The following is a 20,795-nucleotide window of genomic DNA, read 5'->3' as shown; positions in this document are numbered from 1 at the left end:
GTGACAAAGCCAGGTTTTAATTCCCAATTTCAGGCTTTGCTTTTATATATATATATTTAAATCAAGTGAGATGGTACAAAAGCCCATTATAATCCACCTTTTCTTTCACAATTTGTGTTCGACAAACATAGCAGTACAATAATAACTAGAAGTACATGCTCTTGATATTATAGAAGTGAAACTAGGAAACTCAGAAAGCTTTTCCTGGAGTGCTACCTAAGGCTTTTTCCCCCACATCAAACTGCATTTAAAACCCAGGTACACCGGAGTTCAGCGTGCCAGGTAAGCCAAGAGCAGCCCACTACCCCACCATTAGGCTTTCCACGCCCCAAATTCAGTACATTAAAAAAAAAATAATAATAATTCAGGATGGTGAGAAGCTTCAGAAGGCTTTGAAGGCGTTTTCAGTGTAACGGAAGTCAGTTTGGCATGGCATGGGTGGTGCAGCTGCGAAAAGACTAGAGGGCAGCCTTGAGGGAAAAAAAGGAAATTCGACCTGTTAAATGTGTATGCTTTTTATTTATTTATTTATTTATTTATTTGTCACAATTTTTCACCGAACATCTCAATCCCCAGTAAACTCCCCCAGACTTTAAACTCCCCCCTCCCCTTTCTTTAACCCATCCCCTCAAGATGGCGGCTGCCCGCTCCTCCCTCACAGCAGCGGACCGCCCCTCCCAGTGCTTTCCCCCCCCCACCCCCCCGCGGGCCCGCCTTGGTACGGCCCGGCAGCCCCCGGGGCCCGTTGAGGAGCCGCTTGGGCGAGCGCACGGCGCTGTGGCGGCGGGGGGGGGGGACAGCGGCGGCAACGGGAGGGGAGCGCCCCCCGGCAGGCGGCCGCCATGTCCCTCAACAAGTCGATGCACGCCCGCAACCGCTACAAGGACAAGCCGCCCGACTTCGCCTACCTGGCCGGCAAACACCCCGAATTCCGGCAGCACGTCCAGACCACCCTCTCCGGCAGGGTGAGGTAGGAGCGGGGGGCCAGGGGGAGAAGGGCCGGGGGTGGTGCCGGAGCCGCTGCCGTTCGTTGTTTGTTGCTTGCAGCCTGAACTTCAAGGACCCTGAGGCGGTGAGGGCGCTGACCTGCACCCTGCTGAAGGAGGACTTCGGGCTGACCATCGACATCCCCCTGGAGAGGCTGATCCCCACCGTGCCCCTCAGGCTGAACTACATCCACTGGGTGGAGGACCTCATCGGCCACCAGGGCGCCGACAAGGCCGTGCTGAGGCGGGGGATCGACATAGGTAGGCGGGGGTTAGCTCGGCCTTTGCTGCGGGTGAAAGGGGCCGATGAGAGCAGTTAGGCATCAGTAGCGATGAGAAACAAACAAATTTGCTTTTGGGAAGCAAATCTGGAAGGTCATGGTGCTGAAACTGGCAACCTGACCCCATTAGTAGTTCATTTGGGCAGCATTTCTCTGCACTCACACAAGGGTGACTAGCAGGCAGTGCTTTGGCTCCTTGTGGCCCTGAACTCCCTTGAACGGCTACATTTTTTCTCTTTATTGCCAATGTAATTCTTCAATTCTTTAATTTTTAGCATGGTTTCCAATAGACAAGCTCTAAGTTTATCTCATCATGTGGTGCATGCACATCTGCTTTCCTTTCAGAACTCTTAAACTTGTTACCCAACTTCAACACATTTGCTAATAGGTAGCGTTTTCAAAAACAATTTCTAATGACTTCATTGTAGCAAATAGCTAAGTAAAAGAGAGATCCTTTAACTTACCTAATTATTGGAAAAAGTTTGCAGTCAGTTTTGATATTCTCATTTAGGGAAAGCAGTAGGTCATCCAAGAATAACATAAGAGGAGCTCTGGAAATAATTGTGCATGCTTTTGCAAGCTTACTGATGTTTTTTTTCTATGCTTCAGTAAGTCCATATAATAGTAATTATATGGACTCCTGCTGTACCTCTGAACTCTGTTTTTGTAGCGGTGAGATATTTATTCTTTTTACCCATGTCCATTAACTTTAATCCTAAGTTTGACTGTCACTGGTAATTGGACTGCCAAGATGTGCCATACTTTTTAAAAGAATTCATGTTGTGCTAGAAAGTATTTTTCTTTGTTACCAAGTTATGTCTGGATATTTTTTTCTAGATACCTTAATTGACATCCCCCCACCCCCACCCCCTTTTATTGTTTTAGGCTTTAGGAGAAAAAAAAGTCTCATGTCACTTTTTTGTGTATATGTGTGGTTGCTGTATGCATAAAAGTAAAATGATTCATGATAGATAATAGAAAAATGCAGAAGAAGTTTTTTGACATTCTTTTTTTTAGTAAAACCATATATTTAACTTTCACTGTATAAATTAATTATTGTCAAATAATAGCTTAAGAAAATAAGTTGATTGTTTACTAGAAAACTAGTTCCAGGTAGGTTTGCAATGTTCTTTACTTATAGACGTATCTTTGACAATGCTGTGTTTTAAACTGCTTAAACTTCATTAAATAACTAAGTAATGGGTGATCAGTGGTCAATGTTTTCTTGAAATTGCTCCTTTTTTGTTGTAAAAAGTACATAGTTAACAGCTACGCTGTGTATAACACTATTTTGCCTTGTTCATGGCTTTTTGCATCCTCAGGGACGGGGGCATCTTGCATATACCCGTTGCTTGGATCAACTTTGAATGGCTGGTATTTTCTTGCAACAGAAGTGGATGACATGTGCTTCAATTATGCCAAGAAGAACGTGGAGCAGAATAACTTGTCGGATCTTATAAAAGGTATGATGTAATAGTATATGTACTAACATACAAATATTGTGTCCTATTTTTCTGCCATGTTCAGGGGCTTATCAGATTTAGTATTCTTGCCAAATAACATGCTCTGTTGTTTTTACTGACACAGAGTGTTTACTAAGGTCTGCTTATGCTTAAACCAGAAAATCACAGCTTAAGTAGAATGGAAAGTGTGGATAAAGAACTACTCATCTTTACAAAAATTGGAAAGTTAAGCTTTATCCTAGAGGGTTCTTCTCTCTTCATGTTTTTTTTTTTCTTTTTTTCTTTTTTTTCTTCTTTCCTGCTATTGAAGTATTTCTTAAGAGTTCATGTTATTTCTGCTGCTAGGAGTTGCTCCCCTCAAGTAATTCTCATGATACTGGTACCTACACTTTGCTTGTACAGAATAAGGCCTCAGACCTCATTTCTGAATGAGGTCTTAACAATGCCTGTGGTAGTAGTAGAATGCAAGAGGATGGAAAAAATTCTGTGGGAGCTCTAGACACTATAAAGCCAGTCCATGATTCATCTCTGAAATAAAAACTTGGATTCTGCTAGTTTTTGAAACATTTTTACCTAAATGTTTTCCTCTTAGCCTGTCCTCCATGTCAGTCTTGAGATCCAAGTCTCGATGTGGGGGAACAATGGCAGTATTCTGTTATGGCTCTTAGGATTCCCAGTGGTGTGGTGGTATTTCACTTTACTGGTAAAATCTCTGGCAAAGGGAGATATCTCAGGTGAAGCTGTAGTGCCAAAGGTGATAAGCTGGAGTGACTGACTGATGTTGACTAGAGCTACAGGCAAAGGAGTTCCTGAGGGCACCTGTAGCAAGCGGCTGCCTCCAAACTACCCACCCTGCAACTTATTAACTCCTGGGTCTGAATTGTTTAGCTAGAGGTGATATGCTACCGTAGTCAGTAACTTGATTTCCGAATTGTATCGTAGCTTTTTCATTCCGAGAGGAAAAAAAGTAAGTTTTTTTTTGTCTGACAGTGAAATACTGCTGTCAGTAGCATTCTTCTAAAAAGAATCTTTTCTGTATGTGCAAAACAGGAACTGATAATCCTGGGGATGAATTGTGAATGCTAAGGCTTCAAAAGCAAACAAACACAAAACATGTGGAGTTGCATCTGTATTTTATTGGAGTGGGTTGATGTGCAAAATTTATTGTCTAGTTAAAAAAAGATCTGTACTCTTTATATAATAGTAGGTCAAGATGTTTTCATAAATCTGATCTCTGATAGCTTTTAAATTTGTAGTTGTATGTGAGAGCTCAGTGTAACTCATGCAGTTCCTATTGCTTTAAACACTCATGTCTCACATTACTACTGTGTCATGCTTAAAGGCTGTTTATATGCTAATCCTTAACGTAGTCTTTATTTGCATGCTGATGTTATGTTTTTTGTAGACCGTATTGTTAAGTGCAGTTTTAGTATAATACATTGTTTGAAGAAAGACTGAAACACAAAATGCACGCTGGCTAAAATACAAAGTTCTGTACTGACTCCATCTGTTTTCTATTAGTTGTTAAAGTACCACAGAAAACTCTTCTAATGGATGCACTGAAAGAAGAATCTGAGATCATTTATGACTTCTGCATGTGCAATCCCCCCTTCTTTGCCAACCAGCTGGAAGCGAAGGTAAGCTAGCAAACTAATGCAAGCACTTACTCTAGTAATCAGCGAGTGGGAGGATAGCAACAATTTAACAGCATCTCTTGGGGAAAGTTCAGTGGAAAATCCCAAACCATTGCAAAATAGCATTGAAGTTTTCTCCTTTCCTACCCCCTTGCCCCAAAGAGATATTGAAAAACTAACCACTACCCCATCTGAAGTGGAGGGTGACTAGTAGACTTTTTTCATGAGTTCTTGCCATCTTATAGAGTGAGTTTAGAAAATAGAGCCTACCCAGCATTTCATTACAGTCACTTCAACTGTTTGTTCTTATCCAGGGAGTAAACTCTCGAAATCCACGGCGTCCACCTCCAAGTTCTGTAAATACAGGGGGGATTACAGAAATCATGGCGGAGGGGGGAGAGCTGGAATTTGTCAAAAGAATTATTCATGATAGTCTACAACTGAAAAAGAGGTTACGGTAGGTGTTCTGTTCCTGTTAAAACTTTTATCTGCTGCTTTGGTTGAAATAATGCACAAGTGATATTTTAAGTAAGGAATGGAGCCGTGTTATCTGTTTGGTTTCTTTAATGATATGTACACAGCAATAATTTGTTCTCAGTTTATATAAAATTAATTGTTCCTGAACATCAAACAAGTACTGGTCGATATCGGAAATATTTAAATGCAGGAGATTAAAAAAAAAACAAAAACCTGTAGAAGTGAAAGTTGTAGCTTGCTGCTCAATTAGCACACGCGTTTGCTGAAGATGGTCAGTGTGTATTCTTAGGGGCTTCTGGGATAGGAGGTTTTATGTCATTGTCTAGTAATCTGTTCGTTGCTTAGAAGCTTCTGTCTTTTCATGGTTGAATTTGGTAACTGCAGCTTTACCTACTGAATGGCACTGTTGTACTGGATACTATCTTGGGTGAACATAAGCTGAAATAAAAATCACAGTAAGACTCCTTTTGAACAAGAAAAAAATGTAATGTCTTCAGTTTTTCTCCCTGTTTCTTTTTTTTCATTCCCCTGGTGAAATATGGGTTAGGTGATGGGAACCCAGATAATGAGTTATGAATGAGCAGAATTGGTGGTCAGTAGGTCTGCTGCTTAGGCCAAAATGATTATCAATAACTGAATATTCCTTTTCACGCTGATTCACCTCCAGAGAAAGTGGAGAAATTAAAACAAATTATTTTAAGGGGCAATATCTTCCACATGAAGTCACTCTTCAAGACATGATTCTTGGTTGTTTAGATGCTATTTCAATATTAGTCTTACTGCATTTTCTGAAAATCAGCGTTTCCCTTACCATTTTTTCTCCTATCCTGATTCATGTTGTACTTTGTCCTAGTCACTGTTGAAGAGTGTAATTTTGTTCTTTGGTTTTGTTTTTAAATCTTCAATTGTTCATGCAGATTTCCGATCCAAGTTGTTCTTTTGTTATTTTCAGTTGATGTATGTTTATAAAACACTTTGTTAATATATTGTCTGCAGATGGTACAGTTGTATGCTGGGAAAGAAATGCAGTTTGGCACCATTGAAGGAGGAACTTCGAATCCAGGGGGTAAGTTTTTATAGGTTTGTGTAGGTTCGGTTCAGTATACACTGTGTTCCAGTGTGTGTGTGTAATTATTATTGAATGATATTTTTGAATTATTTACAAGAAAAAAAATATGATCCTTGTTAGGCAAGCACTCAAAGCAGTTGAGATTTAATTGCTGCAGGATCAAAGATGATAGATAAATTGTCCTCTATCATCTTTCTTTTTTTTTCTCCTGTTTCGTCTGTCATTTGTAGAACTGTCTTCATCCTTCATAGAACTTAAAGGGCTTCTGTTTTAAAAGTCTTAACAAAGTTGTTGTAAACATTTTTTTGCTTTCTTTCCTTTTAGCTAGCATGCAATCTATCTATTTGGTTGACAAAATAAATTGCAACATTTATTTTTAAAGATGTAGTTTTATTTGTTTAATTCGCTAACAGTTGAAACTGGTGTTAGTTGCCAAGACAAAGAACTGGAAAGACCCGGAAAAGGCTGAATGAACTTTAGTTAAAGAAATAAGTCTCATGTCTTCTTTCCTGTATGTTGAAGAGCTTGCTGTTGTTATGGCCTCTGACATCCTCCATCCATCCTTTTTCTGAGCTAATGCTGTAACCTCCCCATTTAAAAATTCCTGCCTTGCTCTGACAAATGTTTTACAACCTAGCCTTTTCTCATTGAATCACCTTTTGAATGTTGGAATAGTTTCAATGAACTGAAGGATCCTGTTCAACCGATATATACAGTTTAAAGTTAATTACCAACTTTTATGTTCTGTCATTGTTTTCTTTGTGGTCAATTCTGGCACCAAATAAAACGAAACCTTGTGCTAGTGATATCTCGTGCAAGAAGGGTGTGCACAGGACTTTTTTATGGCTTGCTGGAGGAAGGATAGTCTTTTATGATTTCCCCTACACAGAAAATGAGTTATGAGATCTCTCCTTGCGTATGTATGGTGGGGAGCAGAAGGAAGGAGAATGTGTGGTGACATCAATTATCAGAAAGATGAACTACAACCCGTAGAGAATCCCTAAACTCAGTGCAAAAAGCAAACACTGAAGTAGGCACCAAATTTGACATATCTGACTTTCTTCCCTATTCTTGCATTGTTTGCACCTCAGTGAAATGAGAGAGATACTTGCCAACCATTTACAGAAAAGCTGAGGTTTTGCTTTTGTATTCTTGATATTACCAATTTATTTTTTTTCATAATCTCTATTATAATAGCATTGGTATTACATTTGTTTCAACCATGCACATGCTATTTTGTGATTCAGGTTAGAATGTGGCATGTTTCAGGAAGAATTTTGATAGAATTAGAAATATAAACCTTGGAGAAGTTCTAGGATTGAGATTTTTCCTCTTTTTTTTTTTTTTTTTTTTTTTTTGAGGGCAGTTCTCAAAACTAAGATTATTTTGCTGTGCAGAGCTGGGGCTTATGCTCTGGAGCTGATGATACTTCAGAGTCAGCTGGAATTGTTGATATTTATCCTTGCTATTACGTAGCACATTATCAATACCATACATAAATGCCTTACAGCATATGTGGCAAGTCTAGTTAAACACTATAATTGGATCTAAGTTTTATATTTAAATACAGTATAAGTTCAAACTTGATTTTTTTTTTTGGCAAAAGAGAGAGAAATGTTACTGAGCACGTTTCTGCCATCTGCAGAAAGTGAAGGGCTTGGGTTTGCAGCCCTTCGTTCCCTTTGTTCTGTGTTCCTTTGCTACAGCAATGGGTTCAGCATTCAAATGTAGAACAGGAGCAGGTCCTGAACAAGGAGAAAGGATGTGTTTTTCCAGAGACAGAGTACAGATGTGTGCAGGATCACTGCACAGAAAGACTAGTGTTGCATGTTTCTGAACTTGAACTGGGAGCCCTCAAAAGACACAGGTGAGAAATTTTGGTTATGGGTATGAGCCTGGGTACTGACCAGCTTTAAGTGGCACTAACATCTATGAACTACGCCAGAAGGAATCTCCATTCCTGTCATGAGAAAATAATTATGCTAAATTCATTTAGTTTGAAAATGTGCAAAGTAGAACAATGTTTTTCATTGATATAAAATAAAGTTTTATATTGCTGTTTTTGCATAGGTTCCTAAAGTTACTCACACAGAATTCTGTCAAGGACGCACCATGAGATGGGCACTGGCATGGAGTTTCTATGATGACGTACAAGTACCTGTAAGTAGCTTGATTTTGGCTGGCTTGTGATTGTCTGGGTCTCTTATCTGAGGAAGTGCCTCATGGGCTGTGAATGCACCTGCTGGGAAACAAGCTGTTCTTCAGAATGGAATATTGATGGGATGGGCTGTGTGGACAGTGGCATTTCTGTCTTGGCTCCCAGTCTGTTAGCTGGTGTTTCCGACAATTCATGTGTATCTGTGTTTAGGGAGGAAAAAAGAAGCCTGCAGGGAATTCCTGTGTGTTTCAGTGAAAGTAAGGGTCACTTACAAGACAATTCAAAAAGCTGTTTAGTAATATTAAAACTATACTGAGGTTTGGCCTAGATTTGAACTTAATATTTCCCTCTGAGAACTTGTTTTTAAGTTGACATATAGATCGTTATCAAATAGATGGAAACACTTTTAGCTGCTTTAGACCTGCCTACATGATTGTAAATGGAGCCTGTCGACTTTCAGTAAGGGGAGTCAGTTGGTTTTTGATACAAATGAGCGCATACTGGAAAATAAGTGTAGGGAATAACCAACCTTAGAGAAGATCTTCCAAGTAAACATTCAGTAAACTTGGATCATGACGTGGATCTTAGGAATAGAAATCAGGTGTGGATTCCCCAGAGCAGCCACACTTTGTCAGTACACAGAGGGATAATAGTTTGAAAGAACCAAAAAAGCTTTTTGCTTAACATCTGAAGATAAAATCCCTCCCTCTGTCCATCATGCCCCTGTCAGAGGTTTCTAATAACTCCTTGTAGTGAAGTGGAGCACAGGCTGTGTCAGTGACAATTTGGTGGCTATACTCTTAATCCACATGTATTCTGAGTACAAGTCATCCCGCTAATACTGCACAGCACGTAACTTTTTGGTGTTAATGCTGGTTTTCTTTCTTCTAGTCACCTCCCTCTAAAAGAAGAAAGTTAGAAAAACCTCGGAAACCAATTACATTTACAGTCTTGGCTTCTACAGTCGAAGAGTTATCCACCAAAGCTGCAACTATGGGCTGGGATGCTGTAGAAGCCATTGCTGTTGTTAGAGCCTGGGTAGAGAAGATTCTTGCTGACCTGAAGGTAAAATATTAAATATTAGATGTTAGAACAACATCTTACTTTAATGCATAGTGTGGATAGTATGAATTTCTGCTGTCTTCTGCAATAGGTTCAGCATAAGCGTGTTCCCTGTGGAAAAGATGAAGTTAGCCTGTTTGTGACTGCCATTGAAAACTCCTGGATTCATTTGAGGAGAAAGAAGCGAGAGAGAGTAAGGCAATTACGAGAACTTCCTCGAGCTTCTGAAGACGTTCTTCAAGCAATGGAAGAGGAAAAAAATGGCCAGAAAAGTGTGAACAACAGTTCGGACTGTGAAAAACCCAAGACTGAAGACTCTGAAACAGGGTTTATGGCACCCGATGAGGATGTCCACTTGACCGCAGATGACAAGCTAACGGAAGAATCTACTGCCAAAGAAGAACATAGTGAGCACATGGAGGAGGAGGAGACAGAAGCAAAGCAGGCAGAAACGTCATGTAACAAAGGTTCCAGTAATGCGAAGGAGGAACCTCAGCCTTCAGAGGAAGCTGGCAATCCAGCAGTTGAAAAAGGGCAGAGTCCCAAAGAAACTAGTAGATGTTTTCTTTTCAAGTGTTTAATGAATGTGAAGAAAGAAGGAAATGATGTACTAGTAGAAATGCACTGGGTTGAAGGACAGAACAGAGACTTGATGAACCAGCTGTGCACATACTTACGGAACCAAATTCTTCGACTAGTTGCTAGTTAGCCCTTTTTCCCACTTTGGTAGAATGAGTCCTTAAATTTTGTAAACTTTGTAATAGTTTAACATTTTCAGTCAGGAAAAAAAAAAAGAAAATTTAGTAAAGTGGAGATACTTTAAATATATTTTTTTAAACGTGCAAGGAGTACATGAAATATCACTTCATGTCCAATGAAATGCTGGGAAATAATCTCTTGTGCTTCAGTTGTAAAACAAAATGTTACAGTGCAACGTGTCTGTACAGTGACCATTTCGAATATCAACAGTGCTCATTCTGGTCTTTTTTTCTGATGCAAAAGATATATATATATATTGTTACCAAGTAGGAATCTTTACTGAAACATTTTCTTCAATCTTTTTCATACTAATGCAGGAAATTGTTAACCTGCCTTGGGAATTGCCGTCTGCGGCTGAGTCCTCAGCTGAGGGTTTAAGTATGCCTCTGTTCCCTTAATGCATTTACCTGTTGGGCTACAGAGCAGCAGGATGGATATATCCTCCAACTATCAAATCAGATAAAAAATCACTTTAGAAAAATCACTTTAGAATACATACATTGTATTTTTCTGGTGTTTGGGCTTTGAAACACTGAAGAGCTTACTGTAAGTGAGCACCTGTTTGTATAGACTTCATTCTAATGCCTAAATATTGATGTCTCTGGAGAAGTTAAATTAGTTGTACACTTTCAGAATCTGAAGAGATTATTTCTGGCTAGGTGACCTATTAAAAACATAGAAGGCAAGTCTGTTTGTGCTATCCTGTGCTTATCTTTTCAGCCTGTTTTATGCAAGGATGCTGAGCCTCACAAGGTAAGCCCGTGTGCCTGTGATGCACTTGTTATTCTGAGGCAGACTGCAGTGTCTTGCTTCGTTAATTACCTCCACCTTCCACTTGTACAACATGAGTAGCTTACACTCCTCAGTGTTGCTTAACCAAAGCTGTTACACTTCCAAAAAGAAAACCAATAGCGATTAGGATGGAAGAAGAGTAATAAAAGCAGTGTTATTGGCGTAAAAGCAGGTTAGTGTCATTGCGTCTGTAGCAATACGGGAAGAATCTCAAGTCACGCTTGCGTACAGCTCCACAAAAGTGTTAGGGGCATGCCAGGAAGAGGTAAAAGGTGTCAGTGGGACCGAATTTGTTTTTGGGGAACGGACGGGAAGAAAAAAAACACCTCAGGGAGCCGCCCGCTGCGGCCGCTGGGGGCAGAGGCCGCCGTTTGAATGGCGCGGCGGGAAGATGGCGGCGCCCCCGCTAACTGCGGCGGGGCGGCCGCTGCTCCCGGGGCCGGGAGGGGGGCACCGCTCGGCCCCCGTGCCCCCGGCCCGGCCGTGCTGAGCCCCCCGCCCGGCCTCCAGCGCTCCCTGCACGGCAGCGGCTCTCCAGGTAGCGGCTGGGAGGGCAGCGGGGCTGCCGGCGGCGCGTTGGGCTTGTGGGCGCCCTCAGCCCATCGGGCAGGACAGGGGGGAGCGCCCGGCGCTGCCCGGTTCTCCCTGAGGGAGGGGGAGGGAAGGGGCTGCGGCTGGGGGTGCGCTCCGGGGCCGGGGGGTGCTTTGGGGCTCCGAGAGGCTTCCTCGGCTCTGCTGCCCCGCTAGGGAGGTGAAGGGAGGCGGCTGGAGGCGGGCACGGTGCTGCTGGGTGCTGCTGTACGGCGGGTCCTGTGCTTGGCTTGGCCTCTAGGTGCTGCCACAGCACAGCGATCCGTACGGCCTGGGTGCGGGGAGGAGCGCCTGGCTGGAGTTGATTCAGGAGCACAAGAAGCTGGTGAAATGGACTAGATATAAAAACATGGCATTAAGTGTTCCTGTGTAGTGCCCTGCTACCTGCAAAGGCAGGGGAGTGTGGTGGTTTTGCGTGATATCTCACCTATACGTGCAACGTGTTTGACACAGCTGCTCCTAACTTCATCTCAGAATATTTTTATCGCTCTCTAAACGATTTTCATCTCCCAGCCACTTCTGCAGTCAGGTAGCGTCTTCTCCCCAGCGTGGCTCCGTGCTGCAAGATGCAGTTTTGTCAGCTCCCGTGAATGGAGCTGAGCGAGGCGATGTTCGTGTCTCCTCAGGACACCTCCAGGACTCAGTGTGTCCCCCTGACCCCATATTCTGCAAGGGTTTTCCTTCAGATGCATCTAAATGCCCAGTGCTTTAAATCCAGCAGTGTGTCTCATCCTCATTTTGACTTTCTTAGCATTTTTCTCGTAGGTTACAGAGGTTAATGCAGTAGTATGCTTGTATACGTGGGTCTTTAAAACTTGTTTCCTAAGGCACAAGTTTTGAAACTTATGTTCGGTGCTAATCTCAAGGTATTCTTCCAACGCTAGAATCATGTAATCCTTTACACAAGCTGTCTTTTTACGCATCGTTCACTGTTTTTAACTTTAGGAAAGAAACTTGAGATCCCTTTGTGCATTTTGTTTGACTCTTTTATAGGGTTACAAATCCTAATTCTGCCATACTGGTGGCAGTCGAGGATAAACAAACCTGATCTCCTTTAAATGCCCTATGAGAAGCCTGTTCTCCTTGTGGCATGCTGTTATCCACTTCCAATAGTGCTGAATGTTTTGTTCAGTATTTGTACAGTGTTTTGATTATCACAGAGCTGAGCTATATCATCTTTTTTATGTATTTGTGCACAGGACAGTGGTCAAGTACCAGTGATTGCTAGGTTGGGGTTAACCTCAGGAAGGTGGTTGCAGTTTTTCATACGTTAAATGTAAGTTCTAGATGCTACACAGTACATAGTACTACAAACATAAGCAGGCAGTGTTTTTCTGATCTACCTTGCCCTTTCACTGTTACAACAATGGTGGAAAATTCTTTTTAGATTTTTTCTTTTGAATGTGCTGGTAGAAATCGGTACAGTAGAGCCAGTACACACACTGACTTGTTTTTCAAATAGCTTCGATGAGGTCTTTTGCAAAATGCTGCTATGGGAACTAAGTAGTCGTGGATGATAGGGGAGGCATCGCTGTGGAGCAGAAATCTGTTTTCTGTCTCAGGTGAGGAAAAGAACAAAAGGTTTGAGTTATCCTAATGATTTGGAAAAAAGGAGAGCCAGGGATGAGGCAATACTTGTAGCCAGCACAAAGTTATCTAGGGTTATAAAGACAAGAAATAAGCAGAAAGGAACTTAATTAAGCTAGAGGAACTGGCAATGTGGTAAAGATACCAGTCAGTGTTGAAAAACAGAAGCAACACATTGTACAGAGTAGCTTGAGCTGCCTGTTTGTTTTATGTTAGTTATTTTAATTCATCTGTAAAGCAAAAGAAGAGTTTGGGCAGTTCTGTAATCTGCGAGGATTACTGAAGGATAAGTAGCAATAATCTAAAAAGGAAACAGTCTGAGTAAGGATGAGATGGCAAATACTTTGTAATGCTGTTACACTAATCACCGCTGAAATTCTGCTTGAGTCTGTATTTGGTCATGGCTATTCTGTCTCAAAAGCAAATATCAGAGTGAGAGTTTGGTGAAGAAATTATTTGAACGTGGAAAACCTAATACGAGGAGAAATTGACAAGGTGATGTCAGGAGATAAGAAGAAGGGTAAAACATTCATAGGAAATATTGAAAAATATGGGGGAGATAGTTTCTCGTTACTTTTCCTCACAATACAGAGCTTTTAAAGAAGTTTGACATTTGAGTATCTGACCTAAATGATGACCTCAGATTGAAGGAGGATACAGGATGATACTTTTTGTTTGTTTGTTTTTCCCCTCTTTTCACCCAAAGGAAAATACCAGCAAGTAAATGTTCCTGAAGACCAAGCAGACAAGTTGCTCCTCGCAAGCTGGGGTCTTCCGAAAGCAGTTCTGGAGAAATACCACAGTCTGGGAGTAGTGCAGATGTTTGAATGGCAAGCAGAATGCCTAATGCTCGGACAGGTTTTGGAAGGAAAGAACCTGGTTTACTCAGGTATGCAAACATCTCACAGAAGCGATCCCCCTGACTTTCCCAGTGCCATTCACAAGAACACGTTGGGGTGCAGGGAGCAGAAGAAGCAGGACTGGTGAGCTAGAAATCTGTGGGAAACACCAACTTAGGTGTCTACTCTACATGGGAAGAAGGTCACAGAGCAGCAATGGGGTCGAGAACAGCTTAGAAGTAGGGGCAGGGTGATTTTCTTAGGCTTTCATTTGAGTTTTATTACTTGGTTGCAGAAGACATTGGGCTAGATTATTGAGTAATGCCTATGCCCCACTATGTTACACATCTTCCATGGTTCTCGTGATATCATAGTCCACATGATATCCTTTTCTCTAAACTGGAGAGACATGGGTTTGATGGATGGGCCACTCGGTGGATAAGGAATTGTTTGGATGGTTGTGCTCAAAGAGTTGGAGTCAATGGCTCAGTGTCCAAGTGGAGATCAGTAACGAGTGGTGTTCCTCAGGGGTCAGTATTGGGACCAGTTCTGTTTAATGTCTTTGCCGGTGACATGGACAGTTTGCCAGTGACACCAAGCTGTGTGGTGTGGTTGACATGCTGGAGGGAAGGGATGTCACCCAGAGGGACCTGGACAGGCTTGAGAGGTGGGCCTGTGCCTAGAGGAAAGCTGGGGAGGGACTTTGTCAGGGAGAGGAGTGATAGGACAAGCAGTAATGGCTTTAAACTAAAGAAGGGTAGATTTAGATTAGGCATTAGGAAGAAATTCTTTACTCAGAGGGTGGTGAGGTCTGGAACAGTCTGCCCAGAGAAGCTGTGGATGCCCCATCCCTGGAAGTGTTCAAGGCCAGGCTGGATGGGGCTTTGGGCAACCTGGTCTGGTGGAAGTCTGTGCCCATGACAGGGGGGTTAGAACTAGATGGTCTTGAAGGTCCCTTCCAACCCAAACCATGCTATGATTCTCTGGCAATGATAGATGGCAACCAGCAACGTTCACCAAACAGGGCAGGGCAAATACATTTAGGGGCTAGGTCAGTAAGGTGGTGGCTAAGCTCTTCTTTCCAACCAAGAGACTGTAGTCTTCTTTTTTCTTTTTCCCCTCACTTGCTTATCTCTGAGCTGTTGTTGCTTCCAAAGCGGAGACGAGAGCACAAACTGTGGTTGCAGAGTGGAAGAGAATAGAAGAGAAATACTCTGCGATCCTCTTGACCCATTATTGGGATAACTACAAGTGTAGTTGTGACTGTGTGAGATGGGAATCAATTGAAGAGCTTTGCCCCAAATTCTCCTGGTTTTCTGTTCTGTTTTTATGATGCTTACTCTTTGGACAACTTTTTTTTTCCTTTAAAAATTAATAATAATAAAAATAAAATACGTTTTTCAGCTCCTACCAGTGCCGGAAAGACTCTTGTTGCAGAATTGCTCATTCTGAAGCGAGTCTTGGAGACCCGTAAGAAAGCTCTTTTCATCCTTCCCTTTGTCTCTGTGGCCAAGGAGAAGAAATGTTATCTGCAGGTAAGTAACACGCAAAGAGAGGAAATGGCTGGCTTATAGTTGCTTTTTAAAATGAAGTTTTTGCATGGTTTTGAGGGGAAAAATAATAATTTTGCAATATAGTTTCAGAAATGAATTGTGGTAGAATGAGATCAAATTTTAAATTAAGTTTGAGAAAAAAAAATGAAAGACTTAGCCATAAAGGGAAATTTCTAAAAATAAAATAAAACAAATAATTAAGGAGTAGATTAAAATATTTTATTTTTGACTGTTAGAGTATTGTTATTTGCATGCATGGGCAGATTTTATAATATGCAAGCTTAAAAGGAATTTTCTAATTAGAGATTGTGTCTAAAACACTGCAAAGGGGTGGTGTCAGCATAATCAGAAAGAAACTTTTTATTTTAGCTTTCCTTTGGGTGTTCCAGCAGAATGTTTTGCTTTTGATTTCACTTTGCTAAAAATACATTCTGACAGAATGTAGGTATGTCTGGGCTTCCTCATCTCAGATATTTAGAAACAAACATACAATGGAAGCAGTCTTTTTAAAACAAACAATTTTTTTTTCTGAAAGGTGTTCCTATCAAATACTGTTTCCATTAGCTAATGTGCCAAATAAAAATTAATAAAGGCGAGAACAAAATCAGTGGGTGTTTTTTTCTATAGTTTCTGACACTTAAGATATTTTGTATTTTATCAAACTGAGATGGCACCTTTACCTTGTAAATTGCTAGGAAATGTTACCAAGTGCAGAAGCTACTTTGTAGTGGTTGATAATGGAGAAAAGCTTTTTCTTTAATCTTGTAAAGCTGGAAAGTTATCTATGCTGTGTCCTCCTACTTCTGGCCTAAGGTTTGGCTTTAGCTGCACACACTTGGAATCGTATAGTATCCTACCCATCTGCTTCATAATATTTGTACCTTTTGTTAATGCAGAGCATAATGTGCCCAAGCTTTGGCAATGCAGTAATACTCATTGGAAGAAAAGGAATCACTCTTTTTTGACTTTCATCTGGGAGTCATGAAAATTTCATTTTTTTCATCTGTCTTAAAAAAAAAATGACAGTGGTGTGTGGGGTAATTAGTAATAATTGCCTGAGTTATAGTTTTAACCTGATTAGTTGGCATTATAAGTGTTAGGGATTATGGTTGTAGGCTGCAGTCTTTATGTGATTTCAGCAAGCATTGGTCAAAATTCAGTTGTAACCTTGGCAGAACATTCTGTGTCATTGGAAAACAGGCCCTGTTTCAGGAGGTGGATGTGAAAGTTGAAGGCTACATGGGAAGCATCTCTCCAGCTGGACGTTTCTCATCTCTGGATGTTGCTGTCTGCACCATTGAGAAAGCCAATGGCCTCATCAATAGACTAATAGAGGAAAACCAAATGGACTCACTAGGTAAAATGCTACTGCCTCACCACTGGGGGGATGAGTTTTTTCTTTTACATAATCTGAGTACATGTGGAATTATGGGATCGTTTGTATTTGCTCCGTTTCCTATGCAACAGACAAGCTGTACAGGAAAGCAGAACAATTTTTCTTCATCCAGAGCCTGGCTGATTTGGATTTAGGAACGCAGTCTGGACTGTTCTACCTAGCTCAGTGACTGGGGAGTGAGTAGGTAAAACTGCAGCTTTAGTTTGTCTGACGTGGATGACAATCCACAGACAGATTATTTGCAGTAAGCAATGATTCTCACAGTGAGAAAATATCTTCTAATTAATGAAATTGAGTTATAAGTCTATGATGTGTTTGAGTCCAAGAATTTTCTGTTTGTTTGGGACAGAGGTTGTGTATGTATGTCATTAATGGTTTACCTTCAGTTAGCTCAGAGAAGAGGAGGAATTATTTTCAGTGCTTGTTGGGGTCCAAATAATGAATATTTGGAGCTGCACTGGGTAGGCATGGTGACTAGAAGGGATGTGGCACTCATCTCTCTTTTGTAGTCAGCTCAAAAGCCCTGTCTTTGCAGTGGGCTACTACAGTCCTGATGACCACTAGATAATGGTGGTGTCCATTTAGTGCTTAGGAGGAGACATAAAACCTGAGGAAGCCCTGTGTTTCTAATATGTACTTGGAAAGTGTCATGTTTTCCTAGCCCAATTAGATGATTGTTCTCTTTGTCTCTTCAGTAAAACTCTATCCAGTTGTATTTTGCATAGTAATACTTCCCATCTTTGATCTGGCCTGTAACATAGCTTTATGTTAAAAATACAAAAATTGGAAAGCTAGATGAGTGTCAAACTGCTCTGAGACTTCCACCTGTAAAACTGCTGTGCCATGTTCATCTGGTATCATAATATCCTTTACCATTGTATACCAGAAAAGTTTTTTAAACACAATAGAGAGTAAGGGAAAGAAAGCTTTGCAGATTTTATAAGAGTGTGAGATCATGGGATAACACATTCACACCTGGACTACAGGGGCTGGATCACCATGAATTCTTAGGCTGCCAGTGGGCTGGAAGATGAGTAGATGACCATGGCTGTGCAGCGTTTTAAAATCATTTCACAATTGAAGCTGCTGCAGTCTGACCCAATTCTCAATTGCATATCTTCATCCCTTCCTTTGCAAGAGAGCTGATGATCGTGCAGTTAGTTATTTAAATATATGGCTCAAAGTTTGCTACTTCATTTATTTGTTTGTTTGTTTGTTTGTTTTAAATAGGGCTAGTTTGATGCTAGGTCAGCACACTACGTGCTGTACTGCCAGCACAAGGCAACGAGTGGGGTCATAATATCCTCATTTATGTTGATTTGGGTGCCTTACAAACATACCCAGTGTACTAAGATGCATTGTTTAATAATAGCATCTTTCAGAAGCTGGGGATATGCCAAATTCCTTTGGTTGGCACCTCCACTCCATCACTACATCTTTTTTTGTCCTTCGTGAGAAGAATGTGCCTGAGATGAGTCATATAACTCCGAGTACCAACAGATATGTGACTCTTCGCTGGCACATTCTTCTCACAAAGCAGTAGAACCAGGCACATGAACGCAGGATTTGAGTTTCAGTATTACATCCCCAGCACTGGTACCTCTTTAAAGCATTACATTTTTCTTACACCATTTGAAAGCACCTCTACTGCAACCCACTTTTTCCGTTGTGTCCCAACATGACCATACAGCTGAAATAAGAGTAATTTTTCTTCTTTGTGTGCTTATTTGGAAGTAATTTTAAAATTCAATTTTAGTTTCAAAAGGCATCTTTAAAAACACGACAAATTTTATATTTGGAGATGCATCTTCATAAAAGCTGTAAAATAAAGGCAGGAGCTGAAAATGCCTTTTTAACTCTCACCTAAAGCAAGCTTGTCTAATACTGGAAGATTGTACATTGCCTTCTAATTAATTCTAAATTTAGACCACTTCGTAACAAGGGTGTTTTATCTTTTGAGATGAGTTATTGGGAGATGACTGCAATTCTGCAATTCTGGCTGGATTCCATCTCAAGCTCGAGCTGTTCCTTTTGTTGATGTCAACCCCCTGCTGACAGCTCACGTTGCCTTTGGAAGTTGTTGAGAGCAATTCAGATCCTCTGCCTGGCAGAGCTCTCTTTGCTGTATGAAGCAGTTAAAAGCAATTCTGTGTTGCTAATTATTATATATCATGTGTCAGTTTTGAACGTCCAGGTACACAGGAAATGCTGTTCCTCTTGTTGTTGTTCAGCCTCTTGACACTGACGCTAAAGAAATTTTTGGGAGACCAGATTAGAGAAGAATCTTCCTTCTCAACATATCAGCTGGGAATAACGGATATGTAACATGGAGTTGTGATACTTGTTTCTTTTCTTAATTTAAACTTGAATAAATAAAAGTAGGTTCTAGAAAAAATCAATTTCTCCCCCACTGTCTTTAAGAACTTTTTAATTTTAAACAGGATGCAGACTTAAAGAAGTCTAGTTATTCTAGAATAACCATGTGTGAGATCTTTCAGGTACTTCTAATATTTTATTCATTTTTTGTCAGCAGTCTGCTAGACACACCTTATTTGCAGACAGACAGTAGACACTGAAGGTGGCCTAATTTTCAGTAGCAATGCAGAATGATGCAATTATGGCCCTAATCGCACTCCTGAGCTCGTTGCTGAGTAAAAAACGCCATTGCATGCTGGGACCTGTAGTCTTCCTTGGCTGCAATTCCATTTTTAAGATAAGGATAGCTTTGTGAAAAATAGTTTGCCTGATGGCTCCTGCTGTGTTATCCCAGTGGGTGCCTTCTGAGTGCTGCTTGAAGAGAGAAGAGCTGTGTGCATCGTGTGACAGTCAGATCTCATCAGCTTAGAGACTGCTGAGGTAACACAGTGCTCAACTTTAGTGTGGGTATAAATATTTTTTTTTATAGCTGAGTAGCAGTAGAAAGTATAGAACATGTGGCCCATCTGAAGAACAGTGACATTCCCCGTGTTTTGGCCTGTAGATACCACTAGTCTTATACTTCATTTCAGGAAGCACAGTGTGTGCTGCTTGGTGCAAAGACTGGAAAGGTAAGCTGTATGAATTTTTCTTTAGGAGGTACCCCATTACACTGTTGTGTCTCAACTACTGGAAAAAATCAGTCAGAGTATTGGATGGGAAAGCAGAGGGAAGCTTTTTTCTGGTAGCTGAATAATTGTCTCTTTGGTGACCAATGAATTGCAAGTTTTCATGAGTACAGAACAGAGGAAGTAGAGGAAGACGGAGGAGCTGGCTGGGTGGGAGTTTGTAAAAGGGGCTGTTGGAGAAGTGCAGTACTCTTCTAACTTAAGCGGCTTGAAAGAGAAGGGAAGAGAAAACAGAGAAGGAACATATGTAGGAAGGAGAGAAAAAAAATGAGAGGGAAAAATAGCATTGAAGTAGGTAATAGAAAGTCACTCTTGCCCTTAAGTTCCTGCTATTTTTGCTATATCAGAAAGATATTTCATAGCTCCAGCAAAAACAAAAGCTCCACAGCAGCAGAACTAATGAAACCCAGTGTCCTCTATGACCTGCCTTCTTTTATTCTTTCCTTTTTTTTTATTTTTTTATTTTTTGTTAAACCTTCCTTCAGCGTTTTCCATGTCCCTGTGGCACTGTCTGCTGGTCAGAAAATCTACATATTGCTACAGGTTGGGATGTATACAGGAGGTGTGCTGGGTGGCTCTGTGTTTTTTCCTTTAAGAAGCAAAGAGACCCCAATCTACTCTAGATGCTGATATTCAGAAAGCTTTTCAGTCAGTATTCTTTTCAGTATTTCTACCCATCTTTCACATTTTATGGAAGCGGCTGATAGATTAAAAAGGTATTTGCAGGAGGTAGGAGGACAACAGATATAACAGTCACATAGGGATTTTTTTTTTCACTAGAAAGCCAGAATTAAATAGCAGAGCTCATTCTGGTTTGGTGGGTGAGAAAAGATATAATAGGAAGCTGTCTCTGCCAGGTCACCTGCTCTAGGTTTCTTTGCCTTTTTTTACTGACATCACTGTATGGTGAAGGAGTGATGTTTTTAATGTGAGATCGTGATGTCAACAAAGCTTTTGACTAGCTTATTAAGGGCATTGGAGTATTTCCTTCCAGATACTCTGAGGCCTTGGGGACTTTTACTTGCAAATGGTACAGATGCTAAA

General features: G+C 41.0%; 2 protein-coding genes across 2 annotated transcripts in view; both read left to right on the top strand.

Annotated features, from left to right (window-relative positions):
• Positions 1-824: 824 nt before the first annotated feature.
• Positions 825-10,774, top strand: METTL16 (methyltransferase 16, RNA N6-adenosine). The gene is made up of 9 exons (XM_084281411.1): positions 825-970; positions 1,048-1,247; positions 2,590-2,730; positions 4,252-4,367; positions 4,679-4,821; positions 5,838-5,907; positions 7,981-8,070; positions 8,960-9,133; positions 9,222-10,774. Exons 1-9 carry the CDS (start codon positions 843-845, stop codon positions 9,837-9,839), a joined length of 1,680 nt encoding a protein of 559 aa, XP_084137537.1. The 5' UTR covers positions 825-842; the 3' UTR covers positions 9,840-10,774.
• Positions 10,775-11,056: 282 nt separating this feature from the next.
• POLQ (DNA polymerase theta) overlaps positions 11,057-20,795 on the top strand; it is a gene marked incomplete at both ends in the record, with an annotated part of 52,512 nt that continues 42,773 nt past the window's right edge. The window contains 4 exons of the mRNA XM_084304193.1: positions 11,057-11,249; positions 13,566-13,748; positions 15,103-15,233; positions 16,452-16,608. Of these exons, the coding sequence (XP_084160319.1) occupies positions 11,057-11,249; positions 13,566-13,748; positions 15,103-15,233; positions 16,452-16,608 (664 nt within the window). The remainder of the gene's footprint in view (positions 11,250-13,565; positions 13,749-15,102; positions 15,234-16,451; positions 16,609-20,795) is intronic.

This window comes from Netta rufina (genome assembly GCF_964035555.1).
Source record: "Netta rufina genome assembly, chromosome: 1".
Taxonomy (NCBI): domain Eukaryota; kingdom Metazoa; phylum Chordata; class Aves; order Anseriformes; family Anatidae; genus Netta; species Netta rufina.
This window is presented reverse-complemented; position numbering and strand designations above follow the sequence as displayed.

Excerpts from the sequence above, each read along its gene's own strand:
- METTL16 (XM_084281411.1), top strand. The coding sequence starts at position 843 with ATGTCCCTCAACAAGTCGATGCACGCCCGCAACCGCTACAAGGACAAG. Across the intron at positions 5,908-7,980 it reads AGGAACTTCGAATCCAGGGG|GTTCCTAAAGTTACTCACAC; the intron begins GTAAGTTTTTAT and ends GTTTTTGCATAG. Across the intron at positions 9,134-9,221 it reads AGATTCTTGCTGACCTGAAG|GTTCAGCATAAGCGTGTTCC; the intron begins GTAAAATATTAA and ends CTTCTGCAATAG.